Below are 25,231 nucleotides of genomic sequence, written 5' to 3'. Positions count from 1 at the left end.
ACGGGGAGAGAGAGAGACACGGGGTGAGAGAGAGAGAGAGACACGGGGAGAGAGAGACACGGGGAGAGAGAGAGAGACACGGGGAGAGAGAGACATGGGGAGAGAGAGACACAGGGAGAGAGAGAGAGACACGGGGAGAGAGACGCGGGGAGAGAGACGCGGGGAGAGAGAGACACGGGGAGAGAGAGACACGGGGAGAGAGAGAGAGACGCGGGGAGACACACGGGGAGAGAAACATGGAGAGAGAGACGGGGAGAGAGAGAGAGAGAGACACGGGGAGAGAGAGAGAGAGAGAGAGACACGGGGAGAGAGAGACACAGGGAGAGAGAGACACGGGGAGAGAGAGAGAGAGACACGGGGAGAGAGAAAGAGACACGGGGAGAGAGAGAGACACGGGGAGAGAGAGAGACACGGGGAGAGAGAGAGACACGGGGAGAGAGAGACACGGGGAGAGAGAGAGAGACGCGGGAAGAGAGAGAGACGCGGGAAGAGAGAGAGACACGGGGAGAGAGAGAGACACGGGGAGAGAGACACGGGGAGGGAGAGACACGGGGAGAGAGAGAGACACGGGGAGAGAGAGAGACACGGCGAGAGAGAGAGAGAGACACGGGGAGAGAGAGAGAGAGACACGGGGAGAGAGAGAGACACGGGGAGAGAGAGAGACACGGGGAGAGAGAGAGACACGGCGAGAGAGAGAGAGACACGGGGAGAGAGAGAGAGAGACACGGGGAGAGAGAGAGACACGGGGAGAGAGAGAGAGACACGGGGAGAGAGAGAGACACGGGGAGAGAGAGAGACACGGGGAGAGAGAGAGAGAGAGAGACACGGGGAGAGAGAGAGAGACACGGGGAGAGAGAGACACGGAGAGAGAGAGACATACTGGAAGAGAGAGACACGGGGAGAGAGACACGGGGAGAGAGAGAGACACGGGGAGGCACGGGGAGAGAGACGCGGGGAGAGAGACACGGGGAGAGAGACATGGAGAGAGAGAGACACGGGGAGAGAGACATGGAAAGAGAGAGAGAGACGCGGGGAGAGAGACACGGGGAGAGAGAGACGCAGGGAGAGAGAGAGACACGGGGAGAGAGAGAGATACGGGGAGAGAGACACGGGGAGAGAGACATGGAGAGAGAGAGAGACGCGGGGAGAGAGACACGGGGAGACGCGGGGAGAGAGAGACGCAGGGAGAGAGAGACACGGAGAGAGAGAGACACGGGGAGAGAGAGAGAGACACGGGGAGGGAGACACGGGGAGGGAGACACGGGGAGAGAGAGAGAGACACGGGGAGAGACACGGGGAGAGAGAGAGAGACACGGGGAGGGAGACACGGGGAGAGACACGGGAGAGAGAGAGAGACACGGGGAGAGACGCGGGGAGAGAGAGAGAGACACGGGGAGAGAGACACGGGGAGAGAGAGAGACGGGGAGAGAGACACGGGGAGAGAGAGAGACGGGGAGAGAGACATGGCGAGAGAGAGAGAGACACGGGGAGAGACACGGGGAGAGAGAGAGACACGGGGAGACGCGGGGAGAGAGACGCAGGGAGAGAGAGAGACAGATATCGGAGAGAGAGAGGCAGTGTATTATCTGTATATATATGTGTGTGTGTCTCAGTCTGTGTGTGCCTCTGTGTGTATGCGTGTCTCTGTGTGTGTGTGTCTCTGTGTGTCTGTGTGTGTGTCTCTGTGTGTGTGCCTGTCTCTGTGTGTGTGTGTGTCTCTGTGTGTCTGTGTGTGTGTCTCTGTGTGTGTGTGTGTCTGTGTGTGTGTGTGTCTCTGTGTATATATTTATATCTCTCTGCGTGTCTCTGTGTGTCTCTGTGTGTCTCTGTGTGTGTCTCTGCGTGCAGAGTTGCTTCCGGCGCCTGGACGCGGCTCTGCGCGTCGCTCCGTTTCGCCCGGACCTGCAGCAGCAGCAGCAGCGGCAGCAGCGGCGGCAGCAGCAGCAGCAGCAGCAGCAGGACGAGGACGATGACGATGACGAGTTCCCGGAGAGCGGCGACGCCGGAGCACAGGGCAAGGGTCTGAGGGTGCTTGGGGTCGCCTACTCGCCGGAGAGGTGAGGCTCTCGCTCGCTCACCCGGTGAGTCGCTCGCTCAGTCACTCAGTCACTCACTCAGTCAGTCACTCACTCACTCACTCACCCACTTACTCACTCATTCACCCACCCACTCACTCAGCCACTCACTCACTCACTCAACCACTCAGCCACTCACTCACTCACTCACCCACCCACTCACCCACTTACTCACTCACCCACACACCCACCCACACACCCACTCAGTCACCCACTCACTCACCCACTCACTCACTCACCCACCCACGGGAGCACAGGACAAGGGTCTGAGGGTGCTGGGGGTCGCCTACTCGCCGGAGAGGTGAGGCTCTCGCTCGCTCACCCGGTGAGGCACTCACTCAGTCACTCAGTCACTCACTCAGTCAGTCACTCACTCACTCACTCACCCACTTACTCACTCATTCACCCACCCACTCACTCAGCCACTCACTCACTCACTCAACCACTCAGCCACTCACTCACTCACTCACCCACCCACTCACTCACTCAGTCACCCACTCACCCACTTACTCACTCACCCACACACCCACCCACACACCCACTCAGTCACCACTCACTCACCCACCCACCCACTCACTAACTCACTCACTCACCCACTCACTCACTCACCCACCCACGGGAGCACAGGGCAAGGGTCTGAGGGTGCTGGGGGTCGCCTACTCGCCGGAGAGGTGAGGCTCTCGCTCGCTCACCCGGTGAGTCGCTCGCTCACCCGGTGAGTCGCTCGCTCGCTAAGCCACTCACTCACCCACTCACCCACTCACTAACTCACTCACCACTCACCCACTCACCCACTCACCCACTCACTCACCCACTCACTCACCCACTCACCCACTAACTCACTCACTCACCCACCCACTCACCCACCCACTCACCCACTCACTCACCCACCCACCCGCTCACCCACCCACCCGCTCACCCACCCACTCACCCACCCACCCACTCACCGACTCACTCACCCACTCACCCACTCACTCACCCACTCACCCACCCACTCACCCACTCACCCACCCACTCACTCACCCACTCACCTCACCACCGACTCACCCACTCACTCACCGACCCACTCACCCACCCACTCACCCACTCACTCACTCCACCCACTAACTCTCTCACTCACCCACCCACTCACTCACTCACCCACTCACCCACCCACCCACCCACTCACCCACCACCCACCCACTCACCCACCCACTCACCCACCCACCCACCCCACCCACTCACCCACTCACCCACTCACCGACCCACCCACCCACTCACCCACTCACCCACCCACCCACTCACCCACTCACCCACTCACCCACCCACCCACTAACTCACTCACCCACCCACTCACCCACCCACTCACCCGCCCACTCACCGCCCACCCACCCACTAACCCCCCACCCACGGCTCACCCACTCACTCACCCACTCACCCACCCACTCACCCACCCACCCACCCACTCACCCACCCACCCACCCCCCACCCACTCACCCACCCACCCACCCACCACTCACCCACCCACCCACTCACTCACCCACCCACTCACCCACCCACCCACCCCTCACTCACCCACCCCCCACTCACTCACTCACCCACCCACTCACCCCCCCCCACCCACCCCCCACCCACCCCACCCACCCACCCACCCACCACTCACCCACCCACTCACTCACACACCCACCCACCCACTCACCCACTCACCCACCCCACCCACCCACCCACCACCCACCCCCACCCACTCACTCACCACCCACCCACCCACCCACCCACTCACCCACCCACTCACTCACTCACCACCACTCACTCACTAACCCACTCACCCACTCACTCACCCACCCACTCACCCACCCACCCACCCACTCACTCACTCACCCACTCACTCACCCACACACCCACACACCCACTCACTCACTCACCCACTCACTCACCCACACACCCACCCACCCACTCACTCACCCACTCACCACTCACCCACACACTCACTCACCCACACACTCACTCACCCACTCACCCACACACCCACTCACCCACTCACTCACTCACTCACCACTCACTCACCCACACACCCACTCACCCACTCACCCACTCACTCACTCACCCACCCACTAACTCACTCACCACTCACCCACCCACCCACCCACTCACCCACTCACCCACTCACTCACCCACTCACCCACTCACTCACCCACTCACCCACTAACTCACTCACTCACCCACCCACTCACCCACCCACTCACCCACTCACCCCACTCACCCACCCGCTCACCCACCTACCCGCTCACCCACCCACCCGCTCACCCACCCACTCACCCACCCACCCACTCACCCACTCACTCACCCACTCACCCACTCACTCATCCACTCACCCACCCACTCACCCACCCACTCACTCACCCCACTCACCCACCCACCCACTCACCCACTCACTCACCCACCCACTCACCCACCCACTCACCCACTCACTCACTCACCCACCCACTAACTCTCTCACTCACCCACCCACTCACTCACTCACCCACTCACCCACCCACCCACTCACCCACCCACTCACCCACTCACCCACTCACCCACCCACCACTCACCGACCCACCCACCCACCCACTCACCCACCCACCCACCCACCCACTCACCCACCCACTAACTCACTCACTCACCCACCCACTCACCCGCCCACTCACCCACTCACCCGCCCACTCACCCACTCACCCACCCACTCACCCACCCACTCACCCGCCCACCCACCCGCTCACCCGCCCCCCACCCGCTCACCCACTCACTCACCCACTCACCCACCCACCCACCCACTCACCCACCACCCACCCACTCACCCACCCACTCACTCACCCACCCCACCCACCCACTCACTCACCCACCCACTCACCCACTCACTCACACACCCACCCCACTCACTCATTCACCCACCCACTCACCTCACCCACTCACTCACTCACCCACTCACTCACCCACCCACCCACCCATCCTCACCCACTCACTCCATCACCCACTCACTCACTAACCCACTCACCCACTCACTCACCCACCCACCCACCACCCCACCACTCACCCACCCACCCACCCACTCACTCACACACTCACTCACTCACTCACCCACCCACCCACTCACTCACCCACTCCACCCACTCACTCACCCACACACCCACCCACCCACTCACCCACACACACACTCACCCACTCACCCACTAACTCACTCACTCACCCACTAACTCACTCACCCACCCACTCACCCACTCACCCACCCACCCACTCACCCACACACCCACTCACCCACTCACCCACACACCCACTCACCCACTCACCCACCCACTCACCCACCCACCCACTAACTCACTCACCACTCACCCACCCACCCACCCACTCACCACTCACCCACCCACCCACCCACTCACCCACTCACCCACTCACTCACCCACTCACCCACTCACTCACCCACTCACCCACTAACTCACTCACTCACCCACCCACTCACCCACCCACTCACCCACTCACCCACCCACCCGCTCACCCACCCACTCACCCACCCACCCACTCACCCACTCACTCACCCACTCACCCACTCACTCACCCACTCACCCACCCACTCACCCACTCACCCACCCACTCACTCACCCACTCACCCACTCACTCACCCACCCACTCACCCACCCACTCACCCACCCACTCACCCACCCACTCACTCACTCACCCACCCACTAACTCTCTCACTCACCCACCCACTCACTCACTCACCCACTCACCCACCCACCCACCCACTCACCCACCCACTCACCCACTCACCCACTCACCGACCCACTCACCCACTCACCCACCCACTAACTCACTCACCCACCCACTCACCCGCCCACTCACCCACTCACCCACCCACTCACCCGCCCACTCACCCACTCACCCACCCACTCACCCACCCACTCACCCGCCCACCCACCCGCTCACCCGCCCACCCGCTCACCCACTCACTCACCCACTCACCCACCCACTCACCCACTCACCCACCACCCACCCACCCACTCACCCACCCACCCACTCACTCACCCACTCACTCACCCACTCACTCACCCACCCACTCACTCACTCACTCACCCACTCACTCACCCACTCACTCACTTACCCACTCACTCACCCACTCACTCACCCACTCACCCACTCACCCACCCACTCACCCACCCACTCACCCACCCACTCACCGACCCACTCACCCACTAACTCACTCACCCACCCGCTCACTCACTCACTCACCCACTCACTCACCCACTCACTCACTCACCACTCACCCCCCCCGCTCACCCCAGGGACACTCCGGTGTTCTGTGCGCTGGTGAGCGGCGATGGTGAGGTGACGGACTTCCTCAGATTGCCGCACTTCATGAAGCGAAGAAACGCCTGGCGGGAGACACATCGTGATCTCAAGGTGCGCTACCGTCACCTGCATCATCACCTACACCATTACCTACACCATCACCTGCATCATCACCTACACCATCACCTACACCATCACCTACATCACCACAATCACCTACACCATCACCTGCATCATCACCTACACCATCACCTACACCATCACCTACACCATCACCCGCATCACCTACACCATCACCTGCATCATCACCTACACCATCACCTACACCATCACCTACATCACCACAATCACCTACACCATCACCTGCATCATCACCTACACCATCACCTACACCATCACCTACACCATCACCCGCATCACCTACATCATCACCTGCATCATCACCTACACCATCACCTGCATCATCACCTACATCATCACCTACACCATCACCTGCATCATCACCTACACCATCACCTACACCATCACCTACACCATCACCTGCATCATCACCTGCATCATCACCTGCATCATCGCTTGCATCATCACCTACATCATTATCTACACCATTACCTACACCATCACCTGCATCATCACCTACACCATCACCTGCATCATCACCTACACCATCACCTACACCATCACCTACACCATCACCCGCATCACCTACATCATCACCTGCATCATCACCTACACCATCACCACCATCACCTACACCATCACCTACACCATCACCTGCATCACCACCTGCATCATCACCTACATCATCACCTACACCATCACCTGCATCACCTGCATCATCACCTGTACCATCACCTACACCATCACCTGCATCATCACCTGCATCATCACCTACACCATCACCACCATCACCTACACCATCACCTACATCATCACCTGCATCATCACCTGCATCATCACCTGCATCATCACCTACACCATCGCCTGCATCATCACCTACATCATCACCTGCATCATCACCTACATCATCACCTGCATCATCACCTGCATCATCACCTGCATCATCACCTGCATCATCACCTACACCATCACCTACACCATCACCTGCATCATCACCTGCACCATCACCTACACCATCGCCTGCATCATCACCTGCATCATCACCTGCATCACCTACACCATCACCTACACCATCACCTGCATCACCTACATCACCTACACCATCACCTACACCACCATCACCTAAACCATCACCTACATCATCACCTGCATCATCACCTGTATCACCTACACCACCATCACCTAAACCATCACCTACACCATCACCTACACCACCATCACCTAAACCATCACCTACATCATCACCTGCATCATCACCTGTATCACCTACACCACCATCACCTAAACCATCACCTACACCATCACCTACACCATTACCTGCATCACCTACACCATCACCTACATCACCTACATCATCACCTACATCATCACCTACATCACCTGCACCATCACCATCATCTACACCATCACCTACACCATCACCTGCATCATCACCTACATCACCTACATCATCACCTACATCATCACCTACATCACCTGCACCATCACCATCATCTACACCATCACCTACACCATCACCTGCATCATCACCTACATCACCTACACCATCACCTACACCATCACCTGCATCACCTACACCATCACTTACACCATCACCTGCATCACCTACATCACTTACATCACCTACACCACCACCTACACCATCACCTACACCATCACCTACACCCATCACCTGCATCATCACCTGCATCATCACCTACACCATCACCTACACCATCACCTACACCATCACCTACACAACCATCACCTGCATCATCACCTACACCATCACCTACACCATCACCTGCATCATCACCTACACCATCACCTACACCACCATCACCTAAACCATCACCTACACCATCACCTACACCACCATCACCTACACCATCACCTGCATCATCACCTACACCATCACCTACACCACCATCACCTAAACCATCACCTACACCATCACCTACACCACCATCACCTACACCATCACCTGCATCATCACCTGCATCATTACCTGCATCACCTACACCATCACCTGCATCATCAGCTACACCATCACCTACACCATCACCTGCACCGTCACCTGCACAATCACCTACACCATCAGCTACACCATCACCTACACCATCACCTACACCATCACCTGCACCATCACCTACACCATCACCTACACCATCACCTGCATCATCAGCTACACCATCACCTACATCATCACCTCCACCATCACCTGCACCATCACCTGCACAATCACCTACACCATCACCTGCATCATCACCTACACCATCACCTGCATCATCACCTACACCACCACCTACACCATCACCTACACCATCACCTACACTATCACCTGTACCATCACCTACACCATCACCTGCACCATCACCTGCATCATCAGCTACACCATCACCTGCACCATCACCTACACCATCACCTACACCATCACCTGCACCATCACCTACACCATCACCTGCACCATCACCTACACCATCACCTGCATCACCTACACCATCACCTACACCATCACCTGCATCATCACCCGCATCATCACCCGCATCATCACCTACACCATCACCTACATCACCTACACCATCACCGTCACCACCATCACCATCATCACCTACATCACCACCTACACCATCACCGTCATCACCATCATCACCACCATCTTTACGGTTGCCGTGGCAACGTGTCTCTAGCATTCCGGTCGCCACGGGCGACAGTCGCCACGGGCGACGGTCGCCACGGGCGACGGTCGCCACGGGCTACGGTTGCCACGGGCGACGGTCGCCACGGGCGACGGTTGCCACGGGCGACGGTTGCCACGGGCGACGGTTGCTAACTCCGTGGTCTCTCTCCTCAGCTGGCCGACTTGGAGAGCCTCAAGAAATTCCTGCTGAGCAAGAAGCCCCAAGTGGTGGCCGTGGGGGCCGAGAACCGGTGAGAGACCCCGGGGGAGAGAGGTACTTAGAGAGGTACTCAGAGAGGTACTCAGAGAGGTACTCACAGAGGTAGTCACAGAGGTAGTCACTGGGTACTCAGAGGTACTTAGAGGTACTCACAGAGGTAGTCACAGAGGTACTTAGAGGTACTCACAGAGGTAGTCACAGAGGTACTCACGAGGTACTCACAGAGGTACTTAGAGGTAGTCACAGAGGTAGTCACAGAGGTAGTCACTGGGTACTCACAGAGGTAGTCACAGAGGTAGTCACAGAGGTACTCAGAGGTACTCACAGAGGTACTTAGAGGTACTCACAGAGGTACTCACAGAGGTACTCACAGAGGTAGTCACAGAGGTACTCAGAGAGGTACTCAAGGAGTACTCTAGAAACCCCAAGTGGTGGCCGTGGGGGCCGAGAACCGGTGAGAGACCCCGGGGGGAGAGGTACTCAGAGGTAGTCACAGAGGTAGTCACAGAGGTAGTCACAGAGGTAGTCACTGGGTACTCAGAGAGGTACTCACAGAGGTACTCAGAGAGGTACTCACAGAGGTACTCAGAGAGGTACTCACAGAGGTACTCAGAGGTACTCACTGGTACTCACAGAGGCACTTAGAGGTACTCACAGAGGTAGTCACAGAGGTACTCACAGAGGTAGTCACAGAGGTACTCAGAGAGGTACTCACAGAGGTAGTCACAGAGGTAGTCACAGAGGTAGTCACTGGGTACTCAGAGGTACTCAGAGAGGTAGTCACAGAGGTACTCACAGAGGTCACTGGGTACTCAGAGGTAGTCACAGAGGTAGTTACAGAGGTACTCAGAGAGTTACTCACGGGGTACTCAGAGGTAGTCACAGAGGTACTCACAGAGGTACTCACTGGGTACTCAGAGGTAGTCTCAGAGATAGTAACAGAGGTACTCAGAGGTACTCAGAGGTACTCAGAGAGGTACTCACGGGGTACTCAAGAAGCCTCAAGTGGTGGCCATGGGGGCCGAGAACCGGTGAGAGACCCGGGGGGAGAGAGGTACTCAGAGGTACTCACAGAGGTAGTCACAGAGGTAGTCACTGGGTACTCAGAGGTAGTCACAGAGGTACTCAGAGGTAGTCACAGAGGTACTCAGAGGTAGTCACAGAGGTACTCACGTGGTACTCAAGAAGCCCCAAGTGGTGGCCGTGGGGGCCGAGAACCGGTGAGAGACCCGGGGGAGAGAGGTACTTAGAGGTAGTTACAGAGGTACTCAGAGGTACTCACAGAGGTAGTCACAGAGGTACTCACAGAGGTAGTCACAGAGGTACTCACAGAGGTAGTCACAGAGGTAGTCACTGGGTACTCACAGAGGTAGTCACAGAGGTAGTCACAGAGGTACTCACTGGGTACTCAGAGAGGTACTCAGAGGTACTCACAGAGGTACTCAGGGAGGTAGTCATGGGGTTACTCACAGAGGTACTCAGAGGGGAGGTCCTACTGGTGGTCACCATGGTTACCGTGTTGCCATATCGACGCCCCGCTCGTGATGGAGGACGCGGTGGTCACCGTGGTCACCGTGGTCACCGTGGTTACCGTGGTCACCGTGGTTACGCGTGTTGCCGTAGCGACGCCCTGCTCGTGATCGAGGACATCCGCCGGGCCCTGCAGGAGCTGGAGTCGGAGCAGCAGCTGAGCTCCATCTCGGTGGAGCTGGTACCCAACGACCTGGCAACGCTCTACATGGGCAGCTCCATCGCAGAGGTGTGTCACCATGGCAACCGCCACCCCTAGCAACCACCACCCCTAGCAACCACCACCACCCTAGCAGCTGAGCTCCATCTCGGTGGAGCTGGTACCCAACGACCTGGCAACGCTCTACATGGGCAGCTCCATCGCAGAGGTGTGTCACCATGGCAACCGCCACCCCTAGCAACCGCCACCCCTAGCAACCACCACCCCTAGCAACCGCCACCCCTAGCAACCACCACCACCCTAGCAGCTGAGCTCCATCTCGGTGGAGCTGGTACCCAACGACCTGGCAACGCTCTACATGGGCAGCTCCATCGCAGAGGTGTGTCACCATGGCAACCGCCACCCCTAGCAACCGCCACCCCTAGCAACCACCACCACCCTAGCAACCACCACCACCCTAGCAGCTGAGCTCCATCTCGGTGGAGCTGGTACCCAACGACCTGGCAACGCTGTACATGGGCAGCTCCATCGCAGAGGTGTGTCACCATGGCAACCGCCACCCCTAGCAACCGCCACCCCTAGCAACCACCACCACCCTAGCAACCACCACCACCCTAGCAGCTGAGCTCCATCTCGGTGGAGCTGGTACCCAACGACCTGGCAACGCTCTACATGGGCAGCTCCATCGCAGAGGTGTGTCACCATGGCAACCGCCACCCCTAGCAACCACCACCCTTAGCAACCACCACCACCCTAGCAACCACCACCACCCTAGCAGCTGAGCTCCATCTCGGTGGAGCTGGTACCCAACGACCTGGCAACGCTCTACATGGGCAGCTCCATCGCAGAGGTGTGTCACCATGGCAACCGCCACCCCTAGCAACCACCACCCCTAGCAACCACCACCACCCTAGCAGCTGAGCTCCATCTCGGTGGAGCTGGTACCCAACGACCTGGCAACGCTCTACATGGGCAGCTCCATCGCAGAGGTGTCACCATGGCAACCGCCACCCCTAGCAACCGCCACCCCTAGCAACCACCACCCTAGCAACCGCCACCCTAGCAACCACCACCACCCTAGCAGCTGAGCTCCATCTCAGTGGAGCTGGTACCCAACGACCTGGCAACGCTCTACATGGGCAGCTCCATCGCAGAGGTGTGTCACCATGGCAACCGCCACCCCTAGCAACCACCACCCCTAGCAACCGCCACCCCTAGCAACCACCACCACCCTAGCAGCTGAGCTCCATCTCGGTGGAGCTGGTACCCAACGACCTGGCAACGCTCTACATGGGCAGCTCCATCGCAGAGGTGTGTCACCATGGCAACCGCCACCCCTAGCAACCGCCACCCCTAGCAACCACCACCCTAGCAGCCACCCTAGCAGCCACCCTAGCAACCACCACCCTAGCAACCACCACCCTAGCAACCACCACCCTAGCAACCACCTAACAGCCACCCTAGCAACCACCCTAGCAGCCACCCTAGCAGCCACTACTATCACTACTGCTTCCGCCACCGCCACTACCACCCTATGTGTGTGTATGAGTGAGTGAGTGTGTGAGTGAGTGTGTGAGTGAGTGAGTGTATGAGTGAGTGTATGAGTGAGTGAGTGAGTGTATGAGTGAGTGTATGAGTGAGTGTATGAGTGAGTGTGTGAGTGTATGAGTGAGTGAGTGAGTGTATGAGTGAGTGAGTGTATGAGTGAGTGAGTGTATGAGTGAGTGTATGAGTGAGTGTATGAGTGAGTGTATGAGTGAGTGTGTGAGTGAGTGTATGAGTGAGTGAGTGTGTGAGTGAGTGAGTGTATGAATGAGTGAGTGATTGAGTGAGTGATTGAGTGAGTGTATGAGTGAGTGAGTGTATGAGTGAGTGAGTGTATGAGTGAGTGAGTGTATGAGTGAGTGAGTGTATGAGTGAGTGAGTGATTGAGTGAGTGATTGAGTGAGTGTATGTGTGAGTGAGTGTATGAGTGAGTGTGTGAGTTAGTGTGTGAGTGAGTGAGTGTATGAGTGAGTGAGTGAGTGTATGAGTGAGTGTATGAGTGAGTGAGTGTATAAGTGAGTGTATGAGTGAGTGAGTGTATGAGTGATTGAGTGAGTGAGTGTATGAGTGAGTGTATGAGTGAGTGTATGAGTGAGTGAGTGAGTGTATGAGTGAGTGTATGAGTGAGTGAGTGTATGAGTGAGTGTATGAGTGAGTGTATGAGTGAGTGTATGAGTGAGTGTATGAGTGAGTGTATGAGTGAGTGAGTGTGTGTGTCAGTTTGAGTGTATGAGTGAGTGAGTGTGTGTGAGTTTGAGTGTGTGTGTGTATGAGTGACTGAGTGTATGAGTGAGTGACTGAGTGTATGAGTGTGAGTGAGTGTATGAGTGAGTGAGTGTATGAGTGACTGAGTGTATGAGTGAGTGACTGAGTGTATGAGTGTGAGTGAGTGTATGAGTGAGTGAGTGTATGAGTGAGTGAGTGTATGAGTGAGCGAGTGAGTGTATGAGTGAGTGAATGTATGGGTGAGTGTATGAGTGAGTGTATGAGTGAGTGTATGAGTGAGTGAGTGTATGAGTGAGTGTTTGAGTGAGTGTATGAGTGAGTGAGTGTATGAGTGAGTGTATGAGTGAATGAGTGAGTGTGTGTGTGAGTTTGAGTGTGTGTGTGAGTGTGTGTGTGAGTGTATGAGTGTGTGTGTGTGTGAGTGTATGTGTGAGTGAGTGTGTGTATATGTATATATATGTATATATGTATCTATATATGTGTGTATGTGTGTGTGTATGTGTATATATATGTATGTGTGAGTGAGTGTGTGTATATGTATATATATGTGTGTGTGTGTATCTATGTATATACATGTATGTGTGTGTATATACATGTGTATCTATCTATATACATGTATGTGTGTGTATATACATGTGTATCTATGTATATACATGTATGTGTGTGTATATACATGTGTATCTATGTATATACATGTATGTGTGTGTATATACATGTGTATCTATGTATATACATGTATGTGTGTGTATATACATGTGTATCTATGTATATGTGTGTGTGTATATATGTATATATATATGTGTGTGTATATATATGTGTATATATGTATATATGTGTGTGTATATATGTGTATGTATATATCTATATGTATATATATGTGTATGTATATATCTATATGTATATATATGTGTATGTATATATCTATATGTATATATATATGTGTATGTATGTATATATATATGTGTATGTATATATCTATATGTATATATATGTGTATGTATATATCTATATGTATATATATGTGTATGTATATATCTATATATATGTGTATGTATATATCTATATGTATATATATGTGTATGTATATATCTATATGTATATATGTGTATATCTATATGTATATATATGTGTATGTATATATCTATATGTATATATGTGTATATCTATATGTATATATATGTGTATGTATATATCTATATGTATATATATGTGTATGTATATATCTATATGTATATATATGTGTATGTATATATCTATATGTGTATGTATATATCTATATGTATATATGTGTATGTATATATCTATATGTATATATGTGTATGTATATATCTATATGTATATATATGTGTATGTATATATCTATATGTATATATATGTGTATGTATATATCTATATGTGTATGTATATGTATATATCTATATGTATATATGTGTATGTATATATCTATATGTATATATATGTGTATGTATATATCTATATGTATATATATGTGTATGTATATATCTATATGTATATATATGTGTATGTATATATCTATATGTGTATGTATATATCTATATGTATATATGTGTATGTATATATCTATATGTATATATATGTATGTGTGTGTGGTGTCCGCGCCTCTGACCCTGCCCCCCCCCCCCCCCCGCGCGTTGAAGGCGGAGTTCCGTGACTACCCCCCGGCCCTGCGGCAGGCCGTGTCCCTGGCGCGACGTCTCCAGGACCCGCTGCTCGAGTTCTCGCAGCTGGCTCAGGGCGGGGGGGGAGCCGGGGGGGAGACCAGCGGCGACGATGACGACCTGCTGCTGTGTCTCAAGCTGCATCCCCTGCAGGTGTGTGAGAGAGACACGGGGAGAGAGAGACACGGGGAGAGACATGGGGAGAGAGAGAGACACGGGGAGAGAGAGAGACACGGGGAGAGACACGGGGAGATGGGGAGAGAGACACGGGGAGAGAGAGACATGGGGAGATGGGGAGAGAGAGAGACATGGAGAGAGAGACACAGGGGGGAGACCAGCGGCGACGATGACGACCTGCTGCTGTGTCTCAAGCTGCATCCCCTGCAGGTGTGAGAGAGAGACACGGGGAGATGGGGAGAGAGACACACAGGGAGAGAGACACAGAGAGAGAGAGACACAAGGGGAGAGAGACACGGGAGAGAGAGACACGGGGAGAGAGAGACACGGGGAGAGAGACACGGGGAGAGACACGGGGAGAGACACGGGGAGAGAGACACAGAGAGAGAGAGACACAAGGGGAGAGAGACATGGAGAGAGAGACACGGGGGGGAGACCAGCGGCGATGATGACGATCTGCTGCTGTGTCTCAAGCTGCATCCCCTGCAGGTGTGTGAGAGAGACACGGGGAGAGAGAGAGACACGGGGAGATAGGGAGAGACACGGGGAGAGAGACACGGGGAGAGAGAGAGACACGGGGAGAGACATGGGGAGATGGGGAGAGAGACACGGGGGGGAGACCAGCGGCGACGATGACGATCTGCTGCTGTGTCTCAAGCTGCATCCCCTGCAGGTGTGTGAGAGAGACACACGGGGAGAGAGACATGGGGAGAGAGAGAGACACGGGGAGAGAGACACGGGGAGAGAGACACGGGGAGAGACACAGAGAGAGAGAGACACAAGGGGAGAGAGACATGGAGAGAGAGACACAAGGGGAGAGAGAGACACACAGGGAGAGAGACATGGAGAGAGAGACACGGGGGGGAGACCAGCGGCGATGATGACGACCTGCTGCTGTGTCTCAAGCTGCATCCCCTGCAGGTGTGTGAGAGAGACACGGGGAGAGAGAGAGACACGGGGAGAGAGAGACACGGGGAGAGAGACACGGGGAGAGAGACACGGGGGGGAGACCAGCGGCGACGATGACGACCTGCTGCTGTGTCTCAAGCTGCATCCCCTGCAGGTGTGTGAGAGAGACACGGGGAGAGAGAGAGACACGGGGAGAGAGAGACACGGGGAGAGAGACACAGGGAGATGGGGAGAGACACGGGGAGAGAGACACGGGGAGAGAGAGACACAGGGGGGAGACCAGCGGCGATGATGACGACCTGCTGCTGTGTCTCAAGCTGCATCCCCTGCAGGTGTGTGAGAGAGACACGGGGAGATGGGGAGAGAGAGACACACAGGGAGAGAGACACAGAGAGAGAGAGACACAAGGGGAGAGAGACACGGGGAGAGAGACACGGGGGGGAGACCAGCGGCGACGATGACGACCTGCTGCTGTGTCTCAAGCTGCATCCCCTGCAGGTGTGTGAGAGAGACACGGGGAGAGAGACACGGGGAGAGAGAGACACAAGGGGAGAGAGAGACACGGTGAGAGAGAGACACGGTGAGAGAGACACGGGGGGGAGACCAGCGGCGACGATGACGATCTGCTGCTGTGTCTCAAGCTGCATCCCCTGCAGGTGTGTGAGAGAGACACGGGGAGAGAGAGACACGGGGAGAGAGAGACACGGGGAGAGAGAGACACGGGGAGAGAGACACGGGGAGAGAGACACGGTGAGAGAGACACGGGGGGGAGACCAGCGGCGACGATGACGACCTGCTGCTGTGTCTCAAGCTGCATCCCCTGCAGGTGAGAGAGAGACACGGGGAGATGGGGAGAGAGAGACACACAGGGAGAGAGACACGGGGAGAGAGACACGGGGAGAGAGACACGGGGAGAGAGAGACACGGGGAGAGAGACACGGGGAGAGAGAGACACGGGGAGAGAGAGACACGGGGAGAGAGACACGGGGGGGAGACCAGCGGCGACGATGACGACCTGCTGCTGTGTCTCAAGCTGCATCCCCTGCAGGTGAGAGAGAGACACGGGGAGAGAGAGACACGGGGAGATGGGGAGAGACACGGGGGGAGAGAGACACGGGGAGAGAGAGACACGGGGAGAGAGACACGGGGAGAGAGAGACACGGGGAGAGAGAGACACGGGGAGAGAGACACAGGGAGATGGGGAGAGACACGGGGAGAGAGACACGGGGAGAGAGAGACACGGGGGGAGAGAGACACGGGGAGATGGGGAGAGACACGGGGAGAGAGAGACACGGGGAGAGAGACACGGGGAGAGAGAGACACAGGGAGAGAGACACGGTGAGAGAGAGACACGGGGAGAGAGAGACACGGGGGGAGACACGGGGAGAGAGAGAGAGACACGGGGAGAGAGAGACACGGGGAGAGACACACGGGGAGAGAGAGACACGGGGAGAGAGAGACACGGGGAGAGACACGGGGAGAGAGAGACACGGGGAGAGAGAGAGACACGGGGAGAGAGACACGGGGAGAGAGACACGGGGGAGAGAGTGACACGGGGAGAGAGAGACACGGGGAGAGAGAGAGACACGGGGAGAGAGAGAGACACGGGGAGAGAGAGACACGGGAGAGAGACACGGGAGAGAGAGACACGGGGAGAGACACGGAGAGAGAGAGAGACACGGGGAGAGAGAGACACGGGGAGAGAGACACGGGGAGAGACACACGGGGAGAGACACACGGGGAGAGAGAGACACGGGGAGAGAGAGACACGGGGAGAGACACGGGGAGAGAGAGACACGGGGAGAGAGAGAGACACGGGGAGAGAGACACGGGGAGAGAGACACGGGGGAGAGAGAGACACGGGGAGAGAGAGACACGGGGAGAGAGAGAGACACGGGGAGAGAGAGAGACACGGGGAGAGAGAGACACGGGAGAGAGACACGGGAGAGAGAGACACGGGGAGAGACACGGAGAGAGAGAGAGACACGGGGAGAGAGAGACACGGGGGGAGACACGGGGAGAGAGAGAGAGACACGGGGAGAGAGACACGGGGAGAGAGACACGGGGAGAGAGAGACACGGGGAGAGAGACACGGGGAGAGAGAGAGAGAGACACAGGGAGAGAGAGAGAGAGAGACACGGAGAGAGAGACACGGGGAGAGACACGGAGAGAGAGACACGGGGGGAGAGAGACACACGGGGAGATGGAGAGAGAGAGACACGGAGAGAGACACGGGGAGAGAGAGACACGGGGAGAGAGACGGGGAGAGAGACGGGGAGAGAGAGAGACACGGAGAGAGACACGGGGAGAGAGAGACACGGGGAGAGAGAGAGACACACAGGGAGAGACACGGGGAGAGAGAGAAAAGGGTGAGAGAGATATGGGGGAGAGAGAGACACGGGGAGAGAGAGAGACACGGGGAGAGAGAGAGACACGGGGAGAGAGAGACACGGGGAGAGAGAGACATGGAGAGAGAGACACGGAGAGAGAGACACGGGGAGAGAGACACGGGGGTGAGAGACACGGAGAGAGAGACACGGGGAGAGAGAGACACGGGGAGAGAGACACGGGGAGAGAGACATGGGGAGAGAGAGACACGGTGAGAGAGAGACACGGGGAGAGAGACACGGGGAGAGAGAGAGACACGGGGAGAGAGACACGGGGAGAGAGAGACACGGGGGGGAGACACGGAGAGAGAGAGAGACACGGGGAGATGGGGAGAGAGAGACACGGGGAGACACGGAGAGAGACACGGTGAGAGACATGGGGAGAGACATGGGGAGAGAGAGAGAGAGACACACGGGGAGACACGGGGAGAGAGACACGGGGAGAGAGAGAGACACGGGGAGAGACACGGAGGGAGAGAGACACGGGGAGAGAGACACGGGGAGAGAGAGACACGGGGAGAGAGAGAGACACGGGGAGAGAGACACGGGGAGAGAGAGAGAGAGACACAGGGAGAGAGAGAGAGAGACACGGAGAGAGAGACACGGGGAGAGACACGGAGAGAGAGACACGGGGGGAGAGAGACACACGGGGAGATGGAGAGAGAGAGACACGGAGAGAGACACGGGGAGAGAGAGACACGGGGAGAGAGACGGGGAGAGAGAGAGACACGGAGAGAGACACGGGGAGAGAGAGACACGGGGAGAGAGACGGGGAGAGAGAGAGACACACAGGGAGAGACACGGGGAGAGAGAGACACGGGGAGAGAGACATGGGGGAGAGAGAGACACGGGGAGAGAGAGAGACACGGGGAGAGAGAGAGACACGGGGAGAGAGAGACACGGGGAGAGAGAGACACGGGGAGAGAGAGAGACACGGGGAGAGACACGGAGAGAGAGAGAGAGACACGGGGAGAGAGAGACACGGGGGGAGACACGGGGAGAGAGAGAGAGACACGGGGAGAGAGAGACGGGGGGAGAGAGACACGGAGAGAGAGACTCGGGGAGAGAGAGACACGGGGAGAGAGAGAGACACGGAGAGAGAGAGACACGGAGAGAGAGACACGGAGAGAGAGACACGGGGAGAGAGAGAGACGCGGGGAGAGAGAGAGACACGGGGAGAGAGAGACACGGGGAGAGAGAGACACGGGGAGAGAGAGACACGGGGAGAGAGAGACACGGGGAGAGAGAGACACGGGGAGAGAGAGACACGGGGAGATGGGGAGAGAAAGACACGGGGAGATGGGGAGAGAGACACGGGGAGATGGGGAGAGAGAGACACGGGGAGAGAGACACGGGGAGAGAGACACGGGGAGAGAGACACGGGGAGACGCGGAGAGAGACACACGGGGAGAGAGACACGGGGAGAGAGACACGGGGAGAGAGACACGGGGAGAGAGACACGGGGAGAGAGAGAGACATGGGGAGAGAGACACGGGGAGAGAGACATGGAGAGAGAGAGACACGGGGAGAGAGAGAGAGAGACACGGGGAGAGAGACACGGGATGAGAGAGAGACATGGGGAGAGAGACACGGGGAGAGAGAGACACGGGGAGAGAGACACGGGGAGAGAGACACGGGGAGAGAGACACGGGGAGAGAGACACGGGGAGAGAGACACGGGGAGAGAGACACGGGGAAAGAGACACGGGGAGAGAGACACGGGGAGAGAGACACATGTCCCTGTCTCTGTCTCACCGTGTCGCTGTGTGTCTCTGTGTGTCTCACTGTGTCTCACCGTGTCTCACCGTGTCTCTGTGTGTCTCTGTGTCTCACCGTTTCTCACTGTGTCTCTGTGTCTGTGTGTCTCTGCATGTCTCTGTGTGTCTCTGTGTGTCTCTCTCTGTCTCTGTGTGTCTCTGTGTCTCTGTGTGTCTCTCCGTCTCACCGTGTCTCTGTGTCTCTCTGTGTCCCTCAGGAGCACGTGGACAAGGAGGAGCTGGTGTCTCTGTGTGTCTCTGTGTCTCTCTGTGTGTCTCTTTGTGTCTTTGTGTGTCTCTCTCTGTCTCTGTGTGTCTCTGTGTGTCTACCTGTGTCTCTGTGTGTCTCACCGTGTCTCTGTGTCTCTCTCTCTTTGTCTCACTGTGTCTCACAGGAGCACGTGGACAAGGAGGAGCTGCTGTCTCTGTGTGTGTCTGTGTGTCTCTGTGTCTCACCGTGTCTCTGTGTGTCTCTGTGTCTCTGTCTCTCTGTGTCTCTCCCTGTGTCTCTGTGTCTCTCTCTGTGTGTCTCACCGTGTGTCTCTGTGTGTCTCTCTGTGTCTCTGTGTGTCTCTATGTGTCTCCCTGTGTCTCACTGTGTCTCACAGGAGCACGTGGACAAGGAGGAGCTGGTGTCTCTGTGTGTCTCTCTCTGTGTGTCTCTCTCTGTCTCTCTGTGTCTCACCTTGTCTCTATGTGTCTCTATGTGTCTCCCTGTGTCTCTGTGTGTCTCACAGGAGCACGTGGACAAGGAGGAGCTGCTGTCTCTGTGTGTCTTTGTGTGTCTCACCGTGTCTGTGTGTGTCTCACTCTGTCTCTGTGTGTCTCACCGTGTCTCTGTGTGTCTGTGTGTCTCCCTGTGTCTCACAGGAGCACGTGGACAAGGAGGAGCTGCTGTCTCTGTGTGTCTCTCTGTGTGTCTCTGTGTCTCACCGTGTCTCTGCGTGTCTCTGTGTGTCTCTGTGTGTCTCTCTCTCTATGTGTTTGTGTGTCTCCCTGTGTGTCTCACCGTGTCTCACCGTGTCTCTGTGCATCTGTGTGTCTCACCGTGTCTCTGTGTGTCTCACCATGTCTCCCTGTGTCTCTCTGTGTCTCTGTGTGTCTCTGTGTGTCTATCTCACCGTGTCTCACCGTGTCTCACCGTGTCTCTCTGTGTCTCTGTGTGTCTCTGTGTGTCTCACCGTGTCTCCCTGTGTCTCCCTGTGTCTCACCGTGTCTCACAGGAGCACGTGGACAAGGAGGAGCTGGTGTCTCTGTGTGTCTCTCTCTGTCTCTCTGTGTGTCTCACCGTGTCTATGTGTCTCACTCTGTCTCTGTGTGTCTCACCGTGTCTCTCTTTGTCTCCCTGTGTCTCACTGTGTCTCAACGTGTCTCCCTGTGTCTCACCGTGTCTCTCTGTGTCTCTGTGTGTCTCCCCGTGTCTCCGTGTGTCTCACCGTGTCTCACCGTGTCTCTGTGTCTCACCGTGTCTCCGCGTGTCTCACAGGAGCACGTGGACAAGGAGGAGCTGCTGTCTCTGTGTGTCTCACCGTGTCTCTCTGTGTCTCTCTGTGTCTCTGTGTGTCTCTGTGTGTCTATGTGTGTCTCACTTTGTCTCTGTGTCTCCGTGTGTCTCACAGGAGCACGTGGACAAGGAGGAGCTGGTCTCTCTGTGTGTCTCTGTGTGTGTCTCTCTCTGTGTGTCTCTGTGTGTCTCTATGTGTGTCTCTCTCTGTGTCTCACCGTGTCTCACAGGAGCACGTGGACAAGGAGGAGCTGCTGTCTCTGTGTGTGTCTCTGTGTGTGTCTCTGTGTGTCTCACCGTGTCTCCCTGTGTCTCACCGTGTCTCTGTGTGTCTCACCGTGTCTCCCTGTGTCTCCCCGTGTCTCACAGGAGCACGTGGACAAGGAAGAGCTGGTCTCTCTGTGTGTGTCTCTGTGTCTCACCGTGTCTCACCGTGTCTGTGTCTCTGTGGTGTCTCTGTGTGTCTCACAGGAGCACGTGGACAAGGAGGAGCTGGTGTCTCTGTCTCTCTCTCTGTGTCTCTGTGTCTCACCGTGTCTCTGTGTGTCTCTGTGTCTCTGTGTCTCACCGTGTCTCTGTGTGTCTCACAGGAGCACGTGGACAAGGAGGAGCTGGTGTCTCACCGTGTCTCCCTGTGTCACTGTGTCTCTGTGTCTCACAGGAGCACGTGGACAAGGAGGAGCTGGTGTCTCTGTGTGTCTCACCGTGTCTCACCGTGTCTGTGTCTCTGTGGTGTCTCACCGTGTCTCTGTGTGTCTCACAGGAGCACGTGGACAAGGAGGAGCTGGTGTCTCACTGTGTGTCTCTGTGTGTCTCTGTGTCTCTGTGTGTCTCACCGTGTCTCTGTGTGTCTCACAGGAGCACGTGGACAAGGAGGAGCTGGTGTCTCTGTGTCTCTGTGTGTCTCTGTGTGTCTCTGTGTGTCTCACAGGAGCACGTGGACAAGGGGGAGCTGGTCTCTCTGTGTGTGTCTCTGTGTGTCTCACCGTGTCTCACCGTGTCTGTGTCTCTGTGTGTCTCACCATGTCTCTGTGTGTCTCACAGGAGCACGTGGACAAGGAGGAGCTGGTGTCTCTGTGTGTCTCACCGTGTCTCACCGTGTCTCACCGTGTCTGTGTCTCTCTGTGTGTCTCTGTGTCTCTCTCTGTGTCTGTGTGTCTCACAGGAGCACGTGGACAAGGAGGAGCTGGTCTCTCTGTGTGTGTCTCTGTGTGTCTCACCGTGTCTCACCGTGTCTGTGTCTCTGTGTGTCTCACCATGTCTCTGTGTGTCTCACAGGAGCACGTGGACAAGGAGGAGCTGGTGTCTCTGTGTGTCTCTGTGTGTCTCACCGTGTCTCACCGTGTCTGTGTCTCTCTGTGTGTCTCTGTGTCTCTCTCTGTGTCTGTGTGTCTCACAGGAGCACGTGGACAAGGAGGAGCTGGTCTCTCTGTGTGTGTCTCTGTGTGTCTCACCGTGTCTCACCGTGTCTGTGTCTCTGTGTGTGTCTCACCGTGTCTCTGTGTGTCTCTGTGTCTCTGTGTCTCTCTGTGTCTCACCGTGTCTCTGTGTGTCTCTCACCGTGTCTCTGTGTGTCTCACAGGAGCACGTGGACAAGGAGGAGCTGGTGTCTCTGTGTGTCTCTGTGTGTCTCACCGTGTCTCACCGTGTCTGTGTCTCTCTGTGTGTCTCTGTGTCTCACCGTGTCTCTGTGTCTCTCACAGGAGCACGTGGACAAGGAGGAGCTGGTGTCTCTGTGTGTCTCTGTGTCTCTGTGTGTGTCTCTGTGTCTCACCGTGTCTCTGTGTGTCTCACAGGAGCACGTGGACAAGGAGGAGCTGGTGTCTCACTGTGTGTGTCTCTGTGGTGTCTCACAGGAGCACGTGGACAAGGAGGAGCTGGTGTCTCTGTGTCTCTCTGTGTCTCACCGTGTCTCTGTGTGTCTCTCACCGTGTCTCTGTGTGTCTCACAGGAGCACGTGGACAAGGAGGAGCTGGTGTCTCACTGTGTGTGTCTCTGTGGTGTCTCACAGGAGCACGTGGACAAGGAGGAGCTGGTGTCTCTGTGTGTCTCTGTGTCTCTGTGTGTGTCTCTGTGTCTCACCGTGTCTCTGTGTGTCTCACAGGAGCACGTGGACAAGGAGGAGCTGGTGTCTCTGTGTGTCTCTGTGTGTCTCACCGTGTCTCACCGTGTCTGTGTCTCTGTGTGTGTCTCTGTGTCTCTGTGTCTCCCCGTGTCTCACAGGAGCACGTGGACAAGGAGGAGCTGGTCTCGTGGCTTCAGGAGGCGTTCATCAACCGCGTGAATGAGGCGGGCGTTGACGTGAACCGTGCGCTGGCTCAGGCCCATGCCCAGCCACCCTTGGGCTTTGTGTGTGGACTCGGGCCGCGGAAGGCCGCTCACCTCCTCAAGGTCACGCTCACCAGCTCGCTCACCACCTCGCTTGCTCACCAGCTCGCTCACCAACTCGCTCACCAACTCTCACTCACCAGCTCGCTCACCAGCTCACTCACCAACTCACTCACCAGCTCACTCACCACCTCAAGGTCTCGCTGACCACCTCGCTCACCACCTCGCTCACCAGCTCGCTCACCACCTCGCTCACCAGCTCGCTCACCAGCTCGCTCACCACCTCAAGGTCTCGCTCACCACCTCGCTCACCACCTCGCTCGCTCACCAGCTTGCTCACCACCTCGCTCGCTCACCAGCTCGCTCACCAGCTCGCTCACCTCCTCAAGGTCACGCTCACCAGCTCGCTCACCAGCTCGCTCACTCACCACCTCGCTCACCAACTTACTCACCAACTCACTCACCAGCTCGCTCACCAGCTCACTCACCATCTCACTCACCAACTCATCAGCTCGCTCGCTCACCAGCTCACTCACCAACTCACTCACCAACTCACTCACCAGCTCACTCACCAGTTCACTCACCAGCTCACCAACTCACACACCATCTCACTCACCAACTCACTAGCTCGCTCACTCACCACCTCGCTCACCAGCTCACTCACCAACCACTCACCAACCACTCACCAGCTCACTCACCAGCTCGCTCACTCACCAGCTCACTCATCAACCACTCACCAGCTCACTCACCAACTCACTCACCAACCACTCACCAACTCACTCACCAGCTCACTCACCAACTCACCAGCTCGCTCACTCACCAGCTCACTCACCAGCTCACTCACCAGCTCACTCACCACCTCGCTCACCATCTCACTCACCAGCTCACTCACCAGCTCACTCACCAACTCACTCACCAGCTCACTCACCATCTCACTCACCAACTCACCAGCTCGCTCACTCACCACCTCGCTCACCAGCTCACTCACCAACCACTCACCAACCACTCACCAGCTCACTCACCAGCTCGCTCACTCACCAGCTCACTCATCAACCACTCACCAGCTCACTCACCAACTCACTCACCATCTCACTCACCAACTCACCAGCTCGCTCACTCACCACCTCGCTCACCAGCTCACTCACCAGCTCACTCAC

At 56.3% G+C, this 25,231-nt stretch overlaps 1 protein-coding gene across 1 annotated transcript in view; it reads left to right on the top strand.

Annotated features, from left to right (window-relative positions):
* The window catches only part of LOC116937052 (transcription elongation factor SPT6), a gene marked incomplete at both ends in the record, with an annotated part of 94,268 nt that overhangs the window by 28,625 nt on the left and 40,412 nt on the right, over window positions 1–25,231 (top strand). Inside the window, 6 exon segments of the mRNA XM_076064259.1 lie at window positions 1,849–2,057; window positions 6,368–6,485; window positions 9,328–9,404; window positions 10,997–11,132; window positions 14,993–15,166; window positions 23,970–24,137. Coding sequence (XP_075920374.1) covers window positions 1,849–2,057; window positions 6,368–6,485; window positions 9,328–9,404; window positions 10,997–11,132; window positions 14,993–15,166; window positions 23,970–24,137 — 882 coding nt within the window.

Source organism: Petromyzon marinus, unplaced genomic scaffold (assembly GCF_048934315.1).
Source record: "Petromyzon marinus isolate PM22_M1 ecotype Great Lakes invasive population unplaced genomic scaffold, UKy_Petmar_22M1.pri1.0 PM_Scaffold_366, whole genome shotgun sequence".
NCBI lineage: Eukaryota > Metazoa > Chordata > Hyperoartia > Petromyzontiformes > Petromyzontidae > Petromyzon > Petromyzon marinus.
The sequence above is the reverse complement of the archived record's forward strand: the minus strand, read 5'-3'. Positions and strand labels throughout refer to the sequence as shown.